The 25,707-nt window shown below is 35.7% G+C and overlaps 3 protein-coding genes across 4 annotated transcripts; all 3 read left to right on the plus strand.

Moving 5' to 3' along the window:
* Positions 1–6,857: 6,857 nt before the first annotated feature.
* Positions 6,858–10,418, plus strand: LOC127650903 (progranulin-like). The gene is made up of 5 exons (XM_052136547.1): positions 6,858–6,995; positions 8,040–8,231; positions 8,322–8,462; positions 9,800–9,923; positions 10,133–10,418. Exons 2-5 carry the CDS (start codon positions 8,040–8,042, stop codon positions 10,144–10,146), a joined length of 471 nt encoding a protein of 156 aa, XP_051992507.1. The 5' UTR covers positions 6,858–6,995; the 3' UTR covers positions 10,147–10,418.
* Positions 10,419–14,427: 4,009 nt separating this feature from the next.
* On the plus strand, positions 14,428–17,817 carry clxn (calaxin). 2 transcript variants are annotated; one of them, XM_052136673.1, is made up of 6 exons: positions 14,428–15,093; positions 15,320–15,475; positions 15,958–16,062; positions 16,727–16,878; positions 17,274–17,378; positions 17,471–17,817. In XM_052136673.1, the coding sequence occupies exons 1-6, from the start codon at positions 15,018–15,020 to the stop codon at positions 17,519–17,521; spliced, it is 645 nt and encodes a 214-aa protein (XP_051992633.1). In that variant the 5' UTR covers positions 14,428–15,017; the 3' UTR covers positions 17,522–17,817. The 2 variants fall into 2 exon arrangements, with proteins under 2 accessions (XP_051992633.1, XP_051992634.1); XM_052136674.1 differs by lacking the exon at positions 15,958–16,062.
* A 789-nt stretch (positions 17,818–18,606) lies between these two features.
* On the plus strand, positions 18,607–22,427 carry illr4 (immune-related, lectin-like receptor 4). The gene is given in 5 exon segments (XM_052135297.1): positions 18,607–18,646; positions 21,112–21,248; positions 21,368–21,489; positions 21,563–21,809; positions 21,994–22,427. Coding segments are annotated over 5 exon segments (564 nt in total). The 3' UTR covers positions 22,012–22,427.
* The last annotated feature ends 3,280 nt before the right edge of the window (positions 22,428–25,707 follow it).

Genomic DNA, 25,707 nt, shown 5'->3' on the forward strand with positions numbered 1-25,707 from the left:
CTGTCTGGAATCAGTTGTATTTTTTTCTTCTTTGTACATGCTTTGTGGCATGTTTCGTCATGTGCTAATGATATGTTGGTGTTACAGAAAGGTAATAAGTTTCGAGAGTTGAGCACAAATCTTTGCAAATCTGCCAAGTTCTAAGATGCCATTTTCTTAGCTGTAGCAATACATTCTTTTTTATCACAGGATGACACCGCTCTGTGTTTTGTTTTCATTTCTGACAGTTGTTCCTCTGTTTGAACTATTTTAGAATAATTAATCAACATGCCTGAACAATAAATGTCTTCTGTATAGACAGTGACTGCTCACAATAACATATATGAATTATTTAACCCATCTTCTACACTGTCGATCCACCCTCTCGCAAGAATACCAGTTGTGATTTCATCACAAATGCTGAATCATGAACTAACAATTAATAATCTTGCAGCATTTATTAAAACTTAGTTCATGTACCACTATACTATTTTTCATTAGTTCATAAAAGTGATTTCTTAATGCATTAACTAATGTTAATATATGCATACTTTAAATGTTAAAAATGTTTTAGTATAGGCATAAATTAATATTAACCAAGATTAAAAAACGCTGTAAATGTATTGTTCAGTTTAAGTTTAATGGACCATTATCTTATGTTTCCTTATAGAACCTTATAGAAGTGTTTTTAGGTCAGGAATGAAGTTATTTTGTAGTTCAACATTCTTTCCTAAACTGTAGCAATGCCGAGAAATTCAACAGATTACCTGTTTGTTCACATTTGTCACAATCCATCAACCATCCATCAGTGTAATAATAAACAGAAAATTACATGAGCAACATAATGAAAGAAATAACTTCTGCTTTCAAGTGCAATTTAGTAAACTTGTTTACAGAAAGTAATTACTAAATAAAGATACAGTATCTCACAAAAGTGAATACACCCCTCATATGTTTGTAAATATTTGATTATATCTTTTTGTGTGACAACACTGAAGAAATTACACTTTGCTACTATGTAAAGTAGTGAGTGTACAGCTTGTATAACAGTGTACATTTTCTGTCCCCTCAGCCTGTCAGTGCTCAGACCATACGCCGCACACTGCATCAAATTGGTCTGCATGGCTTTCGTCCCAGAAGGAAGCCTCTTCTAAAGATAATGCACAAGAAAGCCTGCAAACAGTTTGCTGAAGACAAGCAAACTAAGGACATGGATTACTGGAACCATGTCCTGTGGTCTGATGAGACCGAGATAAACTTATTGGTTCAGATGGTGTTAAGCATTTGTGGTGGAAACCAGGTGAGGAGTACAAAGACAAGTGTGTCTTGCCTACAGTCAAGCATGGTGGTGGGAGTGTCATGGTCTGGGGCTGCATGAGTGCTGCCGGCACTACTCACTTTTGTTGCCAGCGGTTTAGACATTAATGGCTGTGTGTTGAGTTATTTAGAGGGGCAGCAAATTTACACTGTTATACAAGCTGTACTCTCACTATTTTACATTGTAGCAAAGTGTAATTTCGTCAATGTTGTCACATGAAAAGATATAATCAAATATTTAGAAAAATGTGAGGGATGTACTCACTTTTGTGAGATACTGTATATTGCATAGTTTCATTTTCAGTTATATGTGCATTAAATATCAGATACAATGCAGCAAAATGGCCAGTTTTTGGGTTCAGATCCACAAAACATAAAGATTGTTTATGTGGTGTGGGTGCTACCCTCACCAAGCAAGGATTATTTGTTTTATTGTATTTACATTTAAAGCCTGAAAAAGCATAAATAAATTTGACTTTTGCACTCAACATCTTTGTTTAAACTCATTTGTGTATGATGTAGGATTATCCACAAACAAAGCCATCAAAGCCATCAATGAACACAACAACACATTCCACGGATCAGAGAGGTCCTCCACCGAGCCATTAGAGGGTCATAAAACTCATCCATGGTGCCTAAACTGCTTTTAAGACAATCTCTGCAAAGAGGCCCCTAGGTGTAGGCTTCACAAGCAATTAAAGACAGAGAACACACTCCCTGGAATTCCCAAGAAAGACACAGAACACACTCTGTTTTGTCCTCCAATATAAACCAGTTTGCTAGACTTAGACTATCAGATCATGAGACATCGTGATTAGTATCCTGCAAACAGCAGCTAAAAGGGAATCCATGAACCCAGTACTTGTGATTTAACTCTATAAAATATGCACCATACCTAGCCTTGCTAGATAATTCTGAAAATGACTCTATGACCTGTGATCACTTGTATATCTGACAAATTAATGATTATAGCCGATGTACATTTTAAAATATGTGTAGTGATTTGTAATCACTTCTAACTAAAAAATCTATGATTATAATCTTTAATCTTGTATGGTAACTTCAAGGTTCAACTGGATATTATACCCCGATCAGGTTTCTCATAACGTGTAATATATTATCCATGTTGTAAAACTAATGAATTAACCAGTGTGATTTGTAACCAGAGATTTTCATGTTTTGATACTTACTCATTTAATATTTAGGAAATAATGTCATATATAGTATGTAAATGCTTGCTTGTTTACGTAGAGAATGTTGATGACAATGAATGTCATGTCTCTTGTACTGTTGTCAAGATATAAAAGTTCATGATTAAAAGTGCACTATTTTTGACCGCGAGTATGTAGGAATCCTCCACAAAAGATTGTAAATCAACTTTTGAAAAGGACAGCCCAGTCGACCATGTGACTCTGGAAAGTCACTTCTGATTGTCTCAGGACACCTTTGTGGTGCGGCCAATTTCAGTTCAAAACTTTACTACCCAAGGAAGAACTCCCTGTTCTTCTGCCTCTTCTCTTGATCTTCCTCTTCTGTGGAAATTTGCTGTCCAATCATAACAGAGTCCAAAACATCGACGGAACGAACTTTCAACAAAGAGCCAAAGAACCAAGCAACACAAATAACACAATGACACGTAAGTAAATCTCCAAGACTTTTGCTAAAAGTGCTGGTGTATTAGTTAAATACTTTGGAGAATCCAATTGCAAATCGATTTAGACTCAAAGAATGATAAATGGTTCTAACGGCATTCTGTCACATTCTGTCACTACTCACCAACCTGTTTCATGTTGTATGTGTTAGATTAGATTTATGTTTAGAATAGCAATGTATTGAAAGATAATTTGACTGTGGAATATTTTGATAAAGATCCCTGTTTTTGAAAGATTTTGCTTCAAAGCTGTACCTAAATATGTGTAATATTATTTTCGATAAACCATGAGAATACTATCACTCCAATAAGTGAATTAATCATAATTCCCTTTCTAAAGCTAATTCCTTACAATAGAAATTGTGAGCGAATACAACGAGACATTGTATTACGATTTTAATCGTGGAGAATTTTATTGAGACAAATAATCTAGTTATTTGTCATTTATCTAATTTATAATGGTTGTCGAATGCAACTAATTCCATAATAAATATCCTTACATAATAATGGAGAATAAGGACAGTTTGATTTAATTCCTAGCTCACACATACTGTTCCTACAAATAATGGTGGAGGTACACGACAATTTAACCCGTGCAGTGTATATTTATACTACCAAATTTCCTACATGAAGATGTCAAGATTAGATTTCTGGCTAGATACACTATATACTGTAGCTAACCATATAATTGCACATCATATGGTTTATTATTAAAAACTCATTTTGAAATGTGCAATAAAAAGAGATGAAAGAACGGGTGATTGTGGTGGTGTTGAAATCTTGTAGATTTTGAGATGATGTTATAAATGTTGCCAAACCAGTCAATAGGAACCTCTATAAAAAGTTTACTGTATGTTCCCAATTATGCTAGAAATTAAAAATGTTTAATGTTGGTCTGGAACATTTACTTTAGAGATCAGATAATAATATAAAAACTTTGTATTTCTCCCAACAGTAGATTATGTTATTCTCAAACATAAAGCATTCTTAAGTGGTGCATTTTCAAATTTCACACAACATAGAAATTAAACACTGTTTATTTATTATGTACTGTATATATATATATATATATATATATATATATAGCTACTACATGTGACACCGGATCACCCCCTCACTCTGTGCCATCAGGGTCAGTGCTCTTAAAGGTAAAAGACCATGTACTGTATACAGTTTGTGTTGGGCCAGTATTGTTTCAACAATAATGAATGTGCATAAATGATGTAGAATCAACATCAGAGTGTAACATTAATTCAATGCCATTAACTTTGATGCATCAATGTTGACTTAACATTGTTTCAATGCTTGCTATCTGGGAATTGACTTGTCCTTTGTATCTTGCCAATTTTTCTTATCACAGTTCTGAGCAGTTTTATAATATACTGTATTGTCTAATCTGATTGTTCTATTTTTAGTCATAAGTCTGTTTAATTTCTGCAATAAAGTTGAAGATTTTGGTATCTTGAAGTTAAAATGATAGTTCACCCAAGATAGAAAATTATCTAATTTACTCACCCTCATGCCATCAAAGATGTGTATGAATTTCTTTCTTCTGCTGAATATTTCAGCCCTGTAGTTCCTCACAATGCAAGTGAATGGGTACCAAAAATTTTAAGCACCAAAAGCATATAAATGCAGCATTAAAGTGATCCATATGACTCCAGTGGTTAAATCCACGTCTTGATATGATGGTGTGGATAAGAAACTGTTCAATATTTATGTCCTTTTTTACAATCAAGCTGCACTTTCACTGTCACAATATTTTGTTTTTCGTTCTTCTTCATGCATATCGCCACCTACTGGTCAGGGATGATAATTTATGATAAAAAAAAGGACTTAAATATTGATCTGTTTCTCACCCACATCTACCATATCGGTAGAAATAGATTTAACCACTGGTTAAATAATTATTAATAATTAATTGGCTTTCAAATGTATTTTATCTTGTATTTTCTTTATAATTTGGATGTAAAGCACTTTGAATTGCCATTGTGTATGTGCTATATAAAGAAACTTGCCTTGCCTTGATATACCAACAATTTGCAGTAATAAATAGAGATGTTGTTAATCTGAATTCTATGTCAGCATGGACAGACCTGTTGAAAAATATTACGGTAAAGTTTATAGGTCAGAGTAGGAGATTATTCATTAAAAATCATACAATATAAAAACAATGTTTCAGTGTTGCGCAGTTTACATAAAATTTTCATTTGTTGTTCATTTGTTTTCATTTGTTGCAATTACATGCATGATACAAATGAAGCATTGTGGCAACAATCACTAAACCAGAGAGGAAATGAAGCATAATTGCACAAGTGTCACAACACAATGTGTGGGAGGTTTTGATTTTTGGGGTCAGTTGCACACAGCTTAACAGACATTAAATTATGTTGAACAGAATAATTATTTTGTGAAGAGAGCATCACTTACACACTCTGGATTTGCAATACACTGATCCAATTCTGACTCTCTCTCACACAAGATATTTTCTGTCACTATTGTAACTGTCAAATAAAGGAGTGTAAAGCCCAAAATGTAAAGAATATCCACCACCTATGGACTGTGTATGGAGTTTAGAAGAAACAATTCCAAAAGACTGGAGGCTGATTCAAGTTTCCCGGTGTAACAATTGTGGGCTAGGAATGTTTTTTCCAGTCTAATACAAGTAATACTTGTTGGTCTTGAAAGATGAATTTTGCAATCCAAAATGAGTGGATTTGCACCCATGGGTTACTCTGGATAAATGTGTCTGCTAAATAATTACTTAGTCATTTCCAATGCTTCTGAACATGGTGCTCTTGCTAATAAATATGAACAAATAAATATTTAAAAACTGGTAATTGGCAGAATTGTATTTGCATTTGGATCCAGTTTATCCTTTAATTTAACAAGTGAAATGCTGACAACCTCAAGGGAGAAACAAATCATGTGTTAATGTATTTAAATTACTTCACACTGAAAAAGAGAAGTTAAAGTTGTAGTGTTGAAATATGGTAGATTTATAAAAGTTTTCCAAATAATGCAATATCAGTAAGCATGAACTTTATTTTAAAATGTTCATTTGTGTGACCTTATTTGGGTATAATTGTAATGCAACTCTGTCATCCTCTTCAGCAAGATACAATGAAGTGATTTGAGTGTTTTTCAAATTTCAAATGATTTTTATCATTTTTAGGATGTATTTTATTTAATTATTTTTCTTTACTGCTTAAATCCCCTCAAAAATGAAAAATCTGTTACCCTCATGTTGCTCCAAACCTGTATAACTTTCTTTCTGTATCACTTTTTCCAAAGTAAAACAAAAAAATATTTCCTAACATATGAAAGTCAATGTTGTCTGTCACTAACATTCTGCCTTTTGTGTCATTTGGGTTTGGGAACAACATGAAGGTGAGTAAATAATGGCAAAATTTCCATTTTCAGGTGAAAGTTTGAATTCTGTTTTAATACTCTATTATATCCCGCGTTCAATACAAGTTAAGCTCCATCGACAGCATTTGTGAAATAATATTGATTTCCATAAATATAAATTTTGACTTGTCCATACTTTTCTTCTTAAAAAAGCAAAACTCTGAGTTACATTGAGGCACTTACAATGGAAGTGAATGGGGGCCTATCCTTAAACGTCAAAATACTCACTGTTTCAAAAGTATAGCCACAAGACATAAACAATATGCGTGTTCGCTTAGTATCTCTTTCTGTGTAAAGTTGTTTCCCTCCCTCACCCATGCTCATACTTCTAAAACCTGCTCATACAACTTCTACTTCACACACCCCAATCGCCCACCTCACCACTTCTATGCAAACAACATATACAAACACTATACAAACCATGCATACTTGAACTTACACATAGAAAGACTTCCGCATGTTTAGATGCTCATAAAGTGGTATCTAAATGTCATGATAAAACATGAACTGAGCATAAACTTCCTGTTCTTCCAGTGGGAGGTGCCCTGTGAATGAATATAACATGATACAGCAGAACTGGGACACAACAGACAGCAGGAAAACCTGAGCCACACGAGAGCAGATACACCTAAACAAGGTAAATCGACAAAATGTCAGTTGTTCTATTATTGACTGTAGTACACTTTATCACATTAAAAGTGATATCATCTATAGATGATGGAAATGTAGAAATGTATGTTTCTTCAATTGTGGACTTTTAGAAAACAAACTCACTTAAAAACACTTTTTACACCCGCACTTTTTGAATTTGTCTATTAATCACAGTGGACATACATGCATCACAGAATCATTCTGAAATTATTTTTGAAAGTCATGGACATTTCAACCACCGTTTCATTTTCCAAAATCTAAAACGCTGTGTTGTTTAATGGCATGCATTGTGGTGGAACATTTTTTGAAACTCTTTGTTGCTTATGCTAATTTCTTAGCAAGCAATTAATTGATAAACAATAGGATACACACAATTAAATACACTTAAATAAATGTTCACACTTTTTGACAAAACCGACAGCTTGATTGGATATCATGCACAACAAAAAATATTTTTGATTTTTCTTTATTTTCTTTACACATCACATTACTCAAATTTTATATCAAGCATGATCTTCACTGACATGGTTCTTTATTGGTAAACAAGTATGCTAACTGTTCAAGTAAAAAATATATTAGGTACAAAAATATGTGTTGGTGTAAATGACACAGGGTGGGGTGGGGGGATGAAGACTATATTATAAATGTATTTACATTATAAATATTATACATTTAAAATTATAAGAAATATTTCCACAATAGATTTTCAAATGCTTTGTAATTATTTCTCTTGTAGCTCATCAGTTTTAAACAAAATCAAATGATTATTGTCACAGTTTAAGATTGAAAGTCTTGGTGTGGGACAAGGGTACAAAGAATCAAATCTATACATAATAAAGTTATTTGGTAATGATAAAATGTTTCCCCCATTTTAAACGTGATCTTTATTTGGCAAAAACATATTAAAGACCCAAATAAATGACATATTTACTGTCATTTGTTTTCTGTTTGTGATAGTTTTGTTATTAAGCTGCAGAGACAGCGGAAGATTTCATTTCTTTGCCTGTTTTTTCCCCATTTTAACTTTCAGATGGTTCCAGTATTGATGTTACTCTTGGCAGCGCTTGTAGCTGCAGATGAGCCAATGACTGATCTCTCAAACCTAGTAGAGTCTGATGCCTCTCCCTCATTAGTGTACTGTGATGCCACCACTGCGTGCCCTGATTTCACAACATGCTGTCGTAGTCCTTATGGGCAGTGGTTCTGCTGTCCGTACGCGATGGTAAGTGATTGACAGTAAAATGTTTAACTATTTTATGCTTTAAGTTCACGGTTAAAACATTGGGTTTTTTTTTTTCTCCACGCTCCTCAGGGTCAGTGCTGCAGGGATGGTGTTCATTGCTGTATGCACGGTTATACCTGCGATTCTACATCAACCCACTGTTTGAGGGGCTGGCTGAGACTGCCGTCCTCTTCTCCCCAGCCTGCCACCAAAGCAATCCAGAAAATTCAGGTGTGTGCCAGTGCTCATGTCTATGACTCCAAAGACTAATACAACCTCTCATTCTTTGTGCGTCAGCAGTACCTACTGTACTGTAGTATCTACACACTGTAGTGCTTAAATACTTTGACAGGAGTCCAAAAGTCTGATACTACATTGAAAATCTGTGATTTTTTAAGTTAAACTAGGAAATAAACAGTACAAGTTTCATGACTTTTTAAAAATGCCAAACAAATTTATGCTGTATAATGATGAAATATTTTAGATTCTGTACTATTTATTGCTCACTAACTCACACCCGCTGCATGTCATATGTCTTATAGTTATTGTAGTCAGCTGGATTTGTTCCTGTGGGTGGTAAAATATCTTGAGCAACAGCAACGCATTCAGTTCACTTATAATTGAGAACAATGTCATGTGACTTTGAATAACCATTTGTGACAGTATAAGGCAGCATAAAAGAGGTCTGAATATCTGTCAAATAATAATAATAATAAAAAAATGCAGTAACAATAAAGAAGTCATAGGACTTTTGATGATTATTATGGGAATAATGCAAAATAAAAAAGGGGTTGAATACTTGCCAAGAGCAAAAATGTAAAGGAATATTACAGGTTCAAAACAAGTGTAATAATTTCAACTTGTCCTTAAATTTGTAAATAATAAAAAACAAAGTTTTGTGTTTAAAGTAGGCTAATGGACTTTCAGTGGAAGTATATGGCGGCAGGCATTCCAAAGGGCTAAAAAGCTGAAATTTGCAGCTCATTTGTCTGTAAAAAAAAAATTATTCTACTGCAAAAATATTTTTTGTTATTTGAGCTCTAAAATCATATAATCCAAATCCTTCTTTTAGTGGTGGGACTACTGTTCAAACTGGATGAACTTCTAGTTATCCGTTACTGATGAAATTCATCTGGGTAGATTTTTCTCAATAAACAGTCCCTTTTTGTAATCTTTACATGAATAATGAGACAGTTTGGTCATGACAGGAGTTGAAAAACTGGATATAACATTGCACAGACAAGGTTAGTAAACAATCCTGTTAACACAAGTAGTCTCTAGGTTATACCTTTGGAAAGTGTGTATTTTATAGTTTATCTTAAGTGCAATGACTTCCACTGTAACTGCATTACATAAGTGCGATTTGTGGTAGTTTTTTACATTTAGAACATAATTTTCTGTTGAGATCAAGAGCATGCCACAGCGCTAACTTGTACAAGATCTGGGATATTCCTTTAACAGGTTCTTGCTTGATGCTTTTAAAGTGGTTTAGGCCTATGTGACCAATAGAGAGTGATAAATAAAACACTTTCTGAAACTTATTTTTGCATTCTATGCTCCTGGAACAGGTTCTTGAATGGAAGAACCAGGATGAGGTTGTACACTGTGATGGAGATGTCTACTGCCCCGCAGAGAAGTTGTGCTGCAAGACTAGAACTGGCCAGTGGGGGTGCTGCAGTGGTAAACCAGACTGTATGTTGCTTTAGTATCTGTTCTATCCCTTCAGGAAATTATTATTTATTTATTTTTTTAAGTATTTATTGTTTTGCCTAATGATGAAATTGAACTAAATCAATATATTTAATAAGGCCCATATATCAAGTAAATCTTATGCAACATACGTATGTTCCTAGATTTTTGAGTTTACTCATTTCTTAAGCTGTACTTTTTATCTTTTGTAGGGCCAATGTTGTAAGGAGAGTGAACATCCCTGTGACTTCAGTTCACCTTTTACCAGTGATTCTCAAATTGCACAAGCCTTTCCAGCTTCGCCATTACCCTAAGCCTAAATGAATAATATCACAAAAACAAATTTATGGAACTAAGTTCAAGTTGTTCCCAAATAATTTAATAAACAGTTGTTTATATTTGTGAATGTACATGTATCTGATTTTCATCAATTTCATCCATCAATTTTTCCCAATAAACAAAAAATGTCAGCATCCACACTTTGAATGAATTAGACCTCCAAGTAGGGTTGTCACTCATCCCATAAAATACGGGATTGTCCCATATTTATATATGAAATTATGTGTCCCGTATCGAATCAATACCAGAATGAGAATCCGAATGAACTTTATTGTGAAGTATGCTTACACATACAAGGAATTTGTCTTGGTGACAGGAGCTTCTAGTGCACAACAATACAGCAAAAATACAAAATAGAATAAAAATAAAAAGTGAATAGAAAATATAAGTATATATAGAAATACACAACAATTATATATATATATATAATATATATATATATATATATATATATATATATATATATATATATATATATATATATATATATATACACACACACACACATATATATTAAAACTGTGAAGGATTTGGAAAGGGACCATATGAATACATTTCTTGGTATTATTCATCTTCAGTATGGTATTACTGACTGGTTCTGCTGCTCCCTATACCAACATTATGCAGTCTGCATAGTGCACCTAGTCCCTATTTCAACATTTTACCCTAGGGGGGCACCAAAAACTCCACTGGCTCCAGTGGCACAAACTCCATTCCTGGCACATACATTACAAAGAGGTATACCTGTAGCACATTATCACAGAGTAAACAAGGCTTAACAGTTACAAAAATAAAAATGCTAAAAACTGTTTGTAAATAATAAATGCCAAAAATTGCCAATTATTAAAAAAAAAAAAAAACAATAGAATGAATAGAAGTATTCGTAGTGTTATTATTATCTGTGATAAGGCTATTTGCCTTCATTGTACTTGGATTAAAAAGAAAGTGGTATTGCCAGATACTTCTCAACCCGAGACGGACCACTGGTATTAAATAAATGGGAGCGATTAGAACGACCAACGGATGTAGAAACACGTAAAACAGCCAATCACCTTTTAGATACAGACATCAGGCTTGTTTGAGATGAGCAAAATCTGCGCAGAACCGATCACCGGTGATCAGCGCGTAATGCCTGCCGGTTAGAAATGTGTCCGAGAGCAGTCCGCCTTGCTCTGATGTCATGCTGACGTATGTCAAAAAACACTCGCGAGCGCAAGGCGCACGTGTCAGATTCTGCAGTCGCGCGCAGTTGCGCTCCACCGACTGCGCTGATCAAAAGCATGATGGGAAACGACTTGCTGACGACACAACTTAATGCTCATTGGCTGCGATTGTCAGCTGATATTTTTTTTCCCTTAATTCTAAGAAGTCCATTACCTATAGCCTAATACTATTTACTTTTTCTATAGTACTTTATTAGTAATTAGTACATGTGCTTTATTTATCATTTTATTGTTATTTTCTTGGTTTTAAGTCCTGTTTGTTGTAATTTTCTCTTTATTGTATTGTATGCTTGTGTTAATTTTGTACATTGACGTTTTTGTACCACATTATTCCATTAAATAAATTAGTCAAGCCATCAATACATGCATACATACATCTAATGTGACGGTTTTACAATTAGGCCTCATGTTTGTGTGTTTTTATCTGATATCTTTATCTGGGTATGTCTTATTCCTGGAGTGCAGTAAACCCACACATGCATGCTAATTTCTTAATTTAGAATGTGTTTTTGTTTCATATTATTTTTGAATAATAATTAGCTGTACACACTTTTCCTAATCATTAAACATGAAATTCAAACTTACATTAAGGTGACAAACAATTGTGTAATATATTTATATAGAATATTTTTCATGTAAAAAGGGATAGTTCACCCAAATATTTTTTTTTCTTTGGGTAAACTATCCCTTAAGTAGGATACACATCATTAGGTTAATCAGCTGTGCCATATCCCACTCTGAAATGTTTAACCCATAATTAGGGATAACAATGTAAACAGCATCTGTATGCTCAACATTTCTCATTATGGCTTTGATTATAAGAGGCACCCACAAAGTTAACAATTGTAGCAAGATGGAGAATGTGTTATTAACACTATCAGACTCCCAGGGAGCAATAACATTAACAGTAAGCAAAGAAATTGCTGAGACAATAAAGAATGGTGAGGAAAAAAAAAACAAATTTGGATGCTTGATGATGGAATTAATTTTATTTTATTGATTTAAATTCCTTTTACAGATAAAAAAATATGCAGCATATATAATGCAACAAGTGAGAAATGCAGAACAGAAACAAGGTAAGGCATTTTAAGTAATGAGCACTGTTCACTTTCGGTGATTCTCCTCATCATAACCATCTTTGTGTAAAAACAGTGGTATTTCAATTGCATCCACTTCGTCTGCGATAAAGAACGCGAACGCGATCTCTTCCATTGCTGACGTTTGCAGTCCACAACACAGCGAGATTCAGGAAGTGTCCGGCTTGCCTGCACTTTTTTCACTCCTCCCCTCACTGCAGCCGCCTACTCTCACCTACATTTCAGGCGAGGCAAGGCGCATCTCAAACAAGCCTATCATCTTTCAGTCAACTCGAGAACGGGCATACCCATTAGCTGAACCACCCTGAAAATAGCCGGGTTTTGTTTTTTTTTGCGTGACATGAGCTAAAGAAGCACAATTTATGATACCATTGTTGTCAGATTTCACTGCTTATTTTAAATATGTGCTTTAATCGTAATCTTGTCCAAATATATTTGAGATTTTGGTCTTTCCCTATTCAAGAAGGTAGGATGCCGCTTGTTTAGCTACATAGAAAATTGCTAACAGGTGTTGTGCCGAAATTGGAATCCCTGCCAGAATCTGAGTGCCCCTCGCCTGCACGCGCATTACGTCAGTTGACAGTGGTGCAGCGAGTTTATAAATTACTACGTTGCCTTTTGGTTAATTGTGTGGAAAAAAGGCTTGTTTGAGATGCGCCTTGCCTCGCCTGAAATGTAGGTGAGAGTAGGCGGCTGCAGTGAGGGGAGGAGTGAAAAAAGTGCAGGCAAGCCGGACACTTCCTGAATCTCGCTGTGTTGTGGACTGCAAACGTCAGCAATGGAAGAGATCGCGTTCGCGTTCTTTATCGCAGACGAAGTGGATGCAATTGAAATACCACTGTTTTTACACGAAGATGGTTATGATGAGGAGAATCACCGAAAGTGAACAGTGCTCATTACTTAAAATGCCTTACCTTGTTTCTGTTCTGCATTTCTCACTTGTTGCATTATATATGCTGCATATTTTTTATCTGTAAAAGGAATTTAATTCAATAAAATAAAATTAATTCCATCATCAAGCATCCAAATTTTATTTTTTTTTTTCCTCACCATTCTTTATTGTCTCAGCAATTTCTTTGCTTACTGTTAATGTTATTGCTCCCTGGGAGTCTGATAGTGTTAATAACACATTCTCCATCTTGCTACAATTGTTAACTTTGTGGGTGCCTCTTATAATCAAAGCCATAATGAGAAATGTTGAGCATACAGATGCTGTTTACATTGTTATCCCTAATTATGGGTTAAACATTTCAGAGTGGGATATGGCACAGCTGATTAACCTAATGATGTGTATCCTACTTAAGGGATAGTTTACCCAAAGAAAAAAAAATATTTGGGTGAACTATCCCTTTTTACATGAAAAATATTCTATATAAATATATTACACAATTGTTTGTCACCTTAATGTAAGTTTGAATTTCATGTTTAATGATTAGGAAAAGTGTGTACAGCTAATTATTATTCAAAAATAATATGAAACAAAAACACATTCTAAATTAAGAAATTAGCATGCATGTGTGGGTTTACTGCACTCCAGGAATAAGACATACCCAGATAAAGATATCAGATAAAAACACACAAACATGAGGCCTAATTGTAAAACCGTCACATTAGATGTATGTATGCATGTATTGATGGCTTGACTAATTTATTTAATGGAATAATGTGGTACAAAAATGTCAATGTACAAAATTAACACAAGCATACAATACAATAAAGAGAAAATTACAACAAACAGGACTTAAAACCAAGAAAATAAAAATAAAAGGATAAATAAAGCACATGTACTAATTACTAATAAAGTACTATAGAAAAAGTAAATAGTACTAGGCTATAGGTAATGGACTTCTTAGAATTAAGGGAAAAAAAATCTCAGCTGACAATCGCAGCCAATGAGCATTAAGTTGTGTCGTCAGCAAGTCGTTTCCCATCATGCTTTTGATCAGCGCAGTCGGTGGAGAGCAACTGCGCGCGACTGCAGAATCCGACACGTGCGCCTTGCGCTCGCGAGTGTTTTTTGACATACGTCAGCATGACATCAGAGCAAGGCGGACTGCTCTCGGACACATTTCTAACCGGCATGCATTACGCGCTGATCACCGGTGATCGGTTCTGCGCAGATTTTGCTCATCTCAAACAAGCCTAAAGATTGATTATAAACGCTTTTTAGACGGAAGAGTTTTAAACTCGCTGCACCACTGTCTCGTCAACTGACGTAATGCGCGTGCACGCGAGGGGCACTCAGATTCTGGCAGGGATTCCAATTTCGGCACAACACCGGCCTGTCCAGGAGCGTTCCAAAGACGGCCGCCGAGTGGACTGACTTGCCTTAAAACGTTGGTATCGTCCATCATTGTGCTCATTACATTGCCCCGCCCTCATCACACGATACCATAGCAACATCATACGCAAAGGCTGTGTTGAGTGCGCGTTAAAACATGCAAGACATGTCGGCAATGAACAGAAAGATCATTCAAAACCTGGCTGAAATGTTATGCAGACAAATCAAACATTGTAGGTATCTAAAACCATTTTTTTGTATATTTGTTTTTTAACGTCTATTCAAGTTTGGTGTGACAGTGGACATAAATATTGTTTTAAGAAAGTCCTTCATTTTAAAGGTAGACGTTATAGTAAATACATTTAAACTTTCTTTCTATGGTGAGTAATAACATCAGTGAGGTTTCACTGTTTTAGAGTCAGTCATCTGACACGCAGGTTAACACTGATCATGCTGTAGTCAATAAAACAGAGGCGGAGTTTCTAATAAGACTGTTCGACGGTCTGCTGGGAGAGCAGGAGCAGAGAAGAGGAGGTCATGGACTGGACCGAGTCAAGTTTCGAAATTTGCTGCACAACACATTTGGGATGACTGACGATATGATGATGGATAGAGGTGCGATTCTAATCAATATAGCCTAATAAATAGTAATATACAGTGTAATGAAGGCAGATTTTAACCAAAAGGATTAAGTGCTCTCAGGACTTTTTTCATTAACTTCAGGTCGGGGCAAGTTACGTATTTAAAATGAATTACAAGTGTGGAGGACAAAACACTAATTTTTCATGAATTGTTATTGGTTTTGTAACTGTTTCTCTATTTAAATTTATATGTAAAGCCAATGATAGGCTGGTGGCAGGTTCCATTGTGACAACTTACCCCATATAGTGAGAAAACATTCCCCACTATTGGCTGATACAGAATACTTAAAAAAAACAACAACAAAAAACACTGGAATAGACCTGTGACAACTTCTCCAGGTCTTCCCTACTTGGTGGTGTGGCAAATATAATTATATTAACATATGATGATGATAACAATAAAGCTAAAATCACTGTAGACACTGTATTTTCTATATTAAGTGTTTGCGCTTTCAGTTTTTCGTGCATTTGACAAAGACAATGACAGCTATGTAAGTGTCAATGAGTGGGTTGAAGGACTGTCTGTCTTCCTACGAGGGACGTTGGAAGAAAAAATTAAATGTAAGTTCTCTATATTTAAAGGAATATTCTGGGTTCAATACAAGTTAATCTCAATGGACAGCATTTGTGACAATGTTTATTCCCACAAAAATTGATTTGGACTCTTTGACTTTAATAAAAAGAGAAGCAAAGTTCGAGTTACAGTGAGGCACTTACAATGGAAGTGAATGTGGCCAAGTTTGGGGGGGTTTAAAGGCAAAAACTTGAAGCTTATTATTTTATAAATACACTTACATTAATAATTATTTAAAAACTCAAGTATTATGTGACCTACAAAGTCATTTAAGTTGTCATTTTAGGGTTATTTGATAATACATCATCGTGGCAACAAAGTTGTAAAATTGGCTATATTTTTACACAGAACAGGTTAGTAAGTGATTTATCACACTATTATCATGTTTACACACATTTTGTTTATGTCTTGTGGCTTTACTTTTGAAATGGTATTTTAACATTCCCCCTTTCACTTCCATTGTATGTGCCTCACTGTATCCCAGATTTGTGCTCTTTTTAAAGAAAAGGAGAGATGAATACATTTTTGTATTAATCAATATTATGCCACAAATGCTACTGATTGAGCTTAACTTGTATTGAACCTGGAATACTCCTTTAATCGATGATCATGATGGTTACCTAATGTACTGTGTTTTCTGTATATGCCAAGACTGTTTCAATGTGTACGACCTAAATGGGGATGGATACATCTCACGTGAGGAGATGTTTCATATGCTGAAAGATAGCCTTATTAGGCAACCAACAGAAGAGGATCCAGATGAGGGTGTAAAGGATCTTGTAGAGATTGCCTTGAAGAAACTGGTATTTCTATATGCATTTTATTTCACAATAGTAATAGACCTTGTTAACAGTAGCACCATATTTGATTGTTAACTAGAGTTAAAACGAGGCTCTGAGGTACAAACTTGTCTCTTCGATGGCATGTACTGTGTAAAGCTGTGTAAAGGTCCTAGATCTCATCTGATATTCAAAACTCAAGTTTCCTGAGTTTTATGGCTGCTGACATTTTTATTTTTGGAAAGATGTTTTTTGCAATATCTCTACAGCACAATGATCCAAATCCCTCTAAAGAGACTGTAAGTCTATCCGTCATAGCCTTGTTTTTGTTCTGATCAAAAATCAAATGTCGCAACTATGAATAAGGTCCATATTATACCACCATTACCTATTAATGCAATGCAAATAATTTTGTTCAGGATTATGATCATGATGGGAAAGTTTCTTATGCTGATTTTGAGAAGACTGTAAGAAATGAAAACCTTCTACTTGAGGCTTTTGGCAATTGCCTTCCAGATGCCAAGGTACAAACACAAGCAACTATTTGTGGATGTAAAATGTATTATCATTTTGAAGGCTAGCTAGGCCCTAAACGGTTACTCTATCTGTTTTGCAGAGCAAACAGGCATTCGAGCAACATGCATTCCAAGAACCAAAAGAACACTGAAACACATAATTTACATGAAATGGGAATGGTTTATCAAACTATATTTGTGGCTTAAATGGAAATAAATATGCAAAATATTATTCAATGTTATCAGGATTGTGGTTTTAAATTCTTCTGCGTGGCTTTGCAGTAGTGGTCTTCCCTTGTACAGGATTGATCACTGGTACAGATGCGACCTAAGAAAAAGTATAAAAATGGTCAACCTCTGGGGAACAGAAAATCTGTGCATAATGCAAATAAAACTAAGAAACTAACCTGTGTCATTGTTTGACGGATTAAATTGGCAGTTACATTTAATTAATTATCCTCCATGTCCATTTTGGAAAGTTCTGGTAGTTTTGGACCAATCATTGGCTCATTTTTGTTAATTTCATTCAGAATTAATGTACTTTCCTCCGATTTTCTTTTCCTGCTTTATAAATGTGTAGTCCTTGGTATAAATCTAACAGATGGTTGCAGGTTCTCATGCTTTTGACTCGAATCTCTGCCTTGAAGAAGGCTTGAAGATGAGCAGGGTATGATCTGCTTTGCAGTATCTGATACAGGAGGGATGAAATGGTGAAGTGAGCCCATTTTGTTGCTGATCATTTTTTTTTGCTGAAACAAAACAAAATAAACAATTACATACAATATATAGATTGTCTATAGATCAGAAAGACTCTTATTTAGACATCTTTACAAAGAATAAATCTATGGAGCCATTTATTTCACTGCCTATGCCTTGTGTATATGTGTGTGACAACAAAAATACTTATGAATTATAGTATACTGTATTCTGTATACTACATTCATGGCTACTACAATATTACAATATACAGTAAAACTATAATTACCGACAAAAAGTATTGGTTACTACTGTCTACAATATTACCACAGAAAAAACATGGTTACTGCCAATATGGTTCCTACAGTCTACAATATTACCAATACATTTTTCTGCCCAAAAAAACAAAACATGGAACTATCCTAGTAACTACTACAGTAAAGCAATGGTTTTACAACAGTAACAGGGTTGAGGAGTTCTTAAAGGGCACCTATTATGCCCCTTTTCACAAGATGTAATTTAAATGTTCGGTGTACCCAGAATGTGTCTGAAGCTTCAGCTCAAAATGCCCTACAGATCACGTATAATACCATGTTGAAAATGGCCAAAAAAAAATTGTTTCTTTAAATGCAAATGAGCTGGTGCTCCCCGCCCCCTATCCAGAATAGTGCAAAATTTTGACATCTCTGCTTCGGATAACTAGACATTATTAGCAATATGACTTACAGCAAAAATAGTGGTGAAAAATCCAGCCCTATATGTTTGAACCGGAGTCAGACAATGATGAGGGAGAAACTCCATCAGAAGTAACAAATTTGAGAATGAACCAGGAAGTTTCAGAATGGTTATTTGATAAATGTATTTATTTGTTGTAGAGTTTTTTCAGCAGTTTTGCAACGATGGATGAGAAACACACACACAAATACTGTTACAACGTTCGCTGTGCGCTATAATGAAACAACACACACTAACAAAGAAACAAGTCCGTCAACAGTCGTGGGCAAGACCTCTACAAAGTGACATCACTTTGTACAGAATCTGCAAACGGCTTGTTATAATTAAAGGGGATAAAAAAAAAAAAATAAAAAAAAAGGACTGGGTGGATTTTTATCATTATTAGGGTGGTTGTGTAAACATGCCAACACACATTTATGTTCAAACATCATGTAAAAGTGAATTTTGCATATTAGGTCCCCTTTAAGACATTTTGTAAGACCTGAACAAATCAAATTAATTCTGTATCCCCAAATAAAAACAAACCCATGCAATCTCAAAATAAATCAAGTATCACATAATCTTACTTATACAGGCAGGGACACACATTCAACATAGCCTTAACTTTGCTTATCAGTAAAACAGGGTAGCTATATCAAAGTTTTCTAGCAAGTCCACTGTCAGAAATCTATGGAATGCTCTCGGAGGCTATTTCCAGTTATGCCAGTGCAGCATCTATCTACTTGAATAGATAGGAAATCTCAAAAATAGTTGGTCAAGATTATCAAAGAACATATTTCAAATGAGCAATAAAATTTGATAATACTGGTATCATACATTGTACTACTTTACCTCATATTACACTGAAACATGCAATTTTCCCGGCTTGGGACATCCTTTCTAAATCCATTGACAGTCGTGCGCTCAGAGCTCCTTGGGCGTTCCAGTTTCTCCCATTCATTTAAAAAGAAGTGGCCCGTCTCTGCTAAATGGTCTCTGGCTATAATGTAAGTTAAAAATACTCCAGACATGTTTTCCACACTTTAAAATTGGTTTATTTACCATTATATCAATAAATACAAATTAGAGGTCGACCAATATTGGATTTCGCTGATATGATAATGTGTTGAAAAAGGCAATTAATCTGCCAATTGTTTTTAAAATTGTTAGCATTTATTAAATGTTTTTCATATTTCCTTCCTGTGATGGGGAGGTGCCGCATTTTCACTATGAAGGACGCAGCTTCATAGTGAAATTTGGAGGCCTTTCTGCCTCCAAATTGAAGACCTATTTAAATTATATTTAAGACTTTTTATGACCTTACATTTTGGAAAACCAAAACTTTTTAAGGATCCATGGGAAACCTGAGTAATCATAGTTAAACGACGGTATTTGTAGTAAAACCACAATAACCACAAAATTCATCATACATTCATCATATCTATGGTTCTGCCCATACATAAAGAGACTAGATTTTGGCCGCTGCGCACTAAGAAATACGGCCGCCATCTTAAACCGGTCGTACTCCTAGTTTCGTTGCGCGGCAGCAGTTAAGATGACAGAGCACTGTGGAGCATTTTCCTGTTCTAATCGGCGGACCATCGCAAATAGGGCCCGGGGGATTACTTTTCACAAGTAAGTTTTAACATTGCCGTACTATTGGTTGTATTTTGTGAATAGAATATTACCAGATAATTGAGATGGAGCAAGGATCTTTGATATTACTGTACTGAAATCGTAGCCAGCTAACGTTAGCTAGGTGTGTGTGTGTGTGAGAGAGAGAGAGAGAGAGAGAGAGAGAGAGAGAGAGAGAGGAGTGTGTGTGTGTGTGTGTGTGAGAGTGTGTGTGTGTGTGAGAGAGTGTGTGAGCGAGTGTGTGTGTGAGAGAGAGAGAGAGTGTGTGTGTGAGAGAGTGTGTGTGTGTGAGAGAGAGAGAGAGAGAGTGTGTGTGTGTGAGAGAGAGTGTGTGAGAGAGAGTGTGTGTGTGTGAGAGAGTGTGTGTGTGTGTGAGAGTGTGTGTGTGTGTGAGAGAGTGTGTGTGAGCGAGTGTGTGTGTGTGAGAGAGACAATGTGTTTGTGTGTGCGCGCTTGTTTGTTTGTGAGAGTGTGTTTGTGTCACAAATCATTATAAATAGTTTCTTCAACTTATTAAAATATCTTACTTTACTGCAACTATCTGTTTCTGATTCTTTATCATATTTATAGTGTGTGATTTATAAAATCTGTCCAAAGCTCTGAATAACATGTAATGATGTCTTATTCTGTTATTAGTCACCATCTGAAAGTGCTTGTGGTTGAAACAAGTTAACATCCTGTGTCAAATGTGTTTCAGCATGTCCAGAAGACTGGGAGTATAAGGCTGAAAAATGTTACCTCTTGTCTACAAACAAACTGAACTGGACTCAGTGTTGTGATGAATGCATCTCATGTGGAGGACATCTGGCAATTATAAACCGCAGAGAGGAGCAGGTTTGTCTGCATTATTAATGTGCAAAATTTATGAATATAATGAAATATATTTGGAAACATTTTTTAATGGACAATTAGATTCCTTTGAAAAATAACACATCAACGGTTTGTCCTTTAAGGAATTCCTGATGAGCATGTTAAACTACACATATAAAGAATCATTCTGGATTGGCCTGACAGATATGAAAGAGGGTCAGTTGTTATGGGTACACAACACAGAACTTTATAATGATTAACGGTATTTAAAATGTAAGCACTTTAAAAACAAATACTTTTGACAAGTTTTGAAAAGATAACATAATTTCTTTTAATTTCTGGATTAAATGGGAACCAGATAACTGGGAAGGAAATGGAGGAGAGTTTCCCAATGGAGAAGACTGCGCACACATTAAAGGAGATAACTCCAAACATCAGAGTCGGAATAGTTGGTATGATGCAGCCAGCAGTGAATCACTCAGAAGAATATGTGAGACCAGATTTCCCAAACAAGCATTGTCTGGCCAACAGAACATGCTATTTCATGTCTTCTTCCGCAGCATTCATTGCTTCGAAACAGCAGAAGTAACTAGATAATATAAATATGGTTTGTGATAAATATCAAAGGAACATGTATTCTGTTTGAACACATCTATTTAGGGGCAAGCACTTCAGAACTTCTGAACCACAGTTAATTTCTCAAAAGTCATTTAAATGTGCACTCTCTTGAATCCTTCTCATTGAAAAATCTCAATATGTCTTCCTCCAGATGCAACTCATTGACTAAGGATGCGTGTGAGCATTGGTTCAAAGCATCGTCACTCAGAGAGGTGGATGAGAACCATGTGGGGCTGCTCGGCAGGCAGGATCATTCAGGACTCAGAACAGGTTCTTGTGTTTTCTCGTGCTCGGTGAGCTGGAAGGATGACAGGCAGTATGAAACATTGGATGGCTGATTATAGGCCATTAAATCTAGATACTGAGCTTCATTTAATAAACATATATCTAAAGTGAGATCACTTTGCTTTGTGCTTTTTCTAAGCAGCAGAGAGAATCATTTAGTGCCCTAGTTTCAGTTGGTAACTTTCTCCAAGCAGCTCTCTGTGCTTTACCAGGGACTTTGCCTTACTTTCTATAGGTCTGCTCATGTAAAACAAGTCCTCACCAGCTAAAAGCAAAAAATCTGGATTGATATAATCTTAAAAGCACAGGTTAGTTGCACAGTAAATGTAAGATTTAAATTTCATAGTAAACTGTGTGTACTTCTTTATTCTCTGATTTGCTGCTTTTTTCCACCATTGGGCTGAACAGTTCTCATTGTGAAACAGTGCTGCATGGTAACGGTTTATTTTTCCTTTGTGGTGCTGCAAAATCAGTATTAGAATGACTGAGTGAGCAAGTGACCAATCGTGAGTTACCATGTCATTAAAGCTATTCCACCAGCGCAGCTCTACTGTCCCTTGTATGTTTAAATGAACCCCAAAATAAAAAATTCATTAGCATTTGCAAAACTGCAACTTCAAGTTCAAGTGTGAATCACTGAAACCCAATTGTAATAGTGGGGATAAAAAAAAAATTCCACTTGACTTTCTGACATTACATTTCTATTGACAATAATAAAGATAAAAAAAATCTTTGTACCATAATGGAAAATGTTCCAAAAACTTTTTCTTTTCTTTTTCTTAAGAATTATATACATTTTATGTTTTATATATTTTTAATAAATTAATGCATTTATACTCTTGGAACTCCTAAAACCTAAGTGAATCAATGAGCAAATGCATAAGTTAAATTTCACTGTGGTACAGCCTTGCCATATTTTCAGCATTTTCTGTAAAACCATATTAGATAAAATTGATCAGTAAAAAGCATAATTTATTTTTCTCATCAAAGATGCAGCCAAAACAACAACAATAAAAACTCTAAGAGTGTATATGAGATGTCATAACTTTACTTAATCGGTTAGCCAAAATTTTTACGTCTAGCTGATCAAGGAAATTGAATGGTAACTCTTACACTTGCTTGGATATTTGTCCTTTTTAGAATCAGACTGATCCGGGCTTGTGTCATGAATGGGGGAAGCTTTCCATTCTTTGGTGATTCTGTATAAACATCTAACAAAAGTGGAGCCAGTTCTGTAGCTTAAAATCTAAAAACAATCAGTGGCAAAACCATCTGGCATCAGAGCCATGCCTATCGGAAAGGCCTTAATTACCTCGTCAAGCTCCTCCAAGGCTATCTCAGAATCAAAAGATTTTCTTTGCTCAGAAGTCAGTTTAGGGCGATCTAATGGTTCCACAAAGTTTCCAATGTCTTCATCAGTAGACAAAAACATGGCACTATAAAGATCAAGATAGCATTATTAATATCAATGGCCGAGGTAATAACTTCACAACCAGCTGATTTCACTGAGGGAATAGAATTGTGTATTTTTTGAGCTGTAAAGGTGTTTAAATAATTTCGACTCGTCCACACTTTCCTTTAAAAAAATCTGGGTTACACTGAGGAACATACAGTGAGGAAAATAAGTATTTGAACACCCTGCTGTTTTGCAAGTTCTCCCACTTGGAAATCATGGAGGGGTCTGAAATTGTCATCGTAGGTGCATGTCCACTGTGAGAGACATAATCTAAAAAAAAAAAAATCCAGAAATCACAATGTATGATTTTTTAACTATTTATTTGTATGATACAGCTGCAAATAAGTATTAGAACACCTGTCTATCAGCTAGAATTCTGACCCTCAAAGACCTGTTAGTCTGCCTTTAAAATGTCCACCTCCACTCCATTTATTATCCTAAATTAGATGCACCTGTTTGAGGTCGTTAGCTGCATAAAGACACCTGTCCACCCCATACAATCAGTAAGAATCCAATTACTAACATGGCCAAGACCAAAGAGCTGTCCAAAGACACTAGAGACAAAATTGTACACCTCCACAAGGCTGGAAAGGGCTGTGGGGAAATCGCCAAGCAGCTTGGTGAAAAAAGTTCCACTGTTGGAGCAATCATTAGAAAATGGAAGAAGATAAACATGACTGTCAATCTCCCTCAGACTGGGGCTCCATGCAAGATCTCACCTCGTGGGGTCTCAATGATCCTAAGAAAGGTGAGAAATCAGCCCAGATCTACACGGGAGGAGCTGGTCAATGACCTGAAAAGAGCTGGGACCACCGTTTCCAAGGTTACTGTTGGTATTACACCAAGACGTCATGGTTTGAAATCATGCATGGCACGGAAGGTTCCCCTGCTTAAACCAGCACATGTCAAGGCCGGTCTTAAGTTTGCCAATGACCATTTGGATGATCCAGAGGAGTCATGGGAGAAAGTCATGTGGTCAGATGAGACCAAAATAGAACTTTTTGGTCATAATTCCACTAACCGTGTTTGGAGGAAGAAGAATGATGAGTACCATCCCAAGAACACCATCCCTACTGTGAAGCATGGGGGTGGTAGCATCATGCTTTGGGGGTGTTTTTCTGCACATGGGACAGGGCTGACTGCACTGTATTAAGGAGAGGATGACCGGGCCATGTATTACGAGATTTTGGGGAACAACCTCCTTCCCTCAGTTAGATCATTGAAGATGGGTCGAGGCTGGGTCTTCCAACATGACAATGACCCGAAGCACACAGCCAGGATAACCAAGGAGTGGCTCTGTAAGAAGCATATCAAGGTTCTGGCGTGGCCTAGCCAGTCTCCAGACCTAAACCCAATAGAGAATCTTTGGAGGGAGCTCAAACTCCGTGTTTCTCAGCGACAGCCCAGAAACCTGACTGATCTAGAGAAGATCTGTGTGGAGGAGTGGGCCAAAATCCCTCCTGCAGTGTGTGCAAACCTGGTGAAAAATGACAGGAAACGTTTGACCTCTGTAATTGCAATATTAACATTGATTTTCTCAGGTGTTCAAATACTTATTTGCAGCTGTATCATACCAATAAACAGTTAAAAAATCATACATTGTGATTTCTGGATTTTCTTTTTTAGATTATGTCTCTCACAGTTGACATGCACCTACGACGACAATCTCAGACCCCTCCATGATTTCTAAGTGGGAGAACTTGCAAAATAGCAGGGTGTTCAAATACTTATTTTCCTCACTGTACAATGGAGACAAGCCGTAAACCTTAAAATACTCACTGTTTCAAAAGTATAGCCACAAGACGTAAACAACATGTGTTAACATGATTTTAATTTTACTAACCTTTTCTCTGTAAAGTTACATGTTACATGTAAAGTTACAATAACTGTTAAAACTATTTAAACAACTTTACAGCTTTGGAAACAGCTGCTACTAGTTCTGAAGTGACATTTTCGAATTAGTAAGTGGTTTAGATGCATCTTTCGACCAAACTTTGGAAACTTTCGCTGTTGCTAAGAAAGAATCTTTACCTGAATTTGTGGTGGTAGAAAGTAGTTCCACACAAAAAGCACTTTTTGACACCCCTTTGTAATTCCTTGCTTAATTATTGTTGAATTGTTGTA

Source organism: Xyrauchen texanus, chromosome 10 (assembly GCF_025860055.1).
Source record: "Xyrauchen texanus isolate HMW12.3.18 chromosome 10, RBS_HiC_50CHRs, whole genome shotgun sequence".
Classification (NCBI taxonomy): domain Eukaryota; kingdom Metazoa; phylum Chordata; class Actinopteri; order Cypriniformes; family Catostomidae; genus Xyrauchen; species Xyrauchen texanus.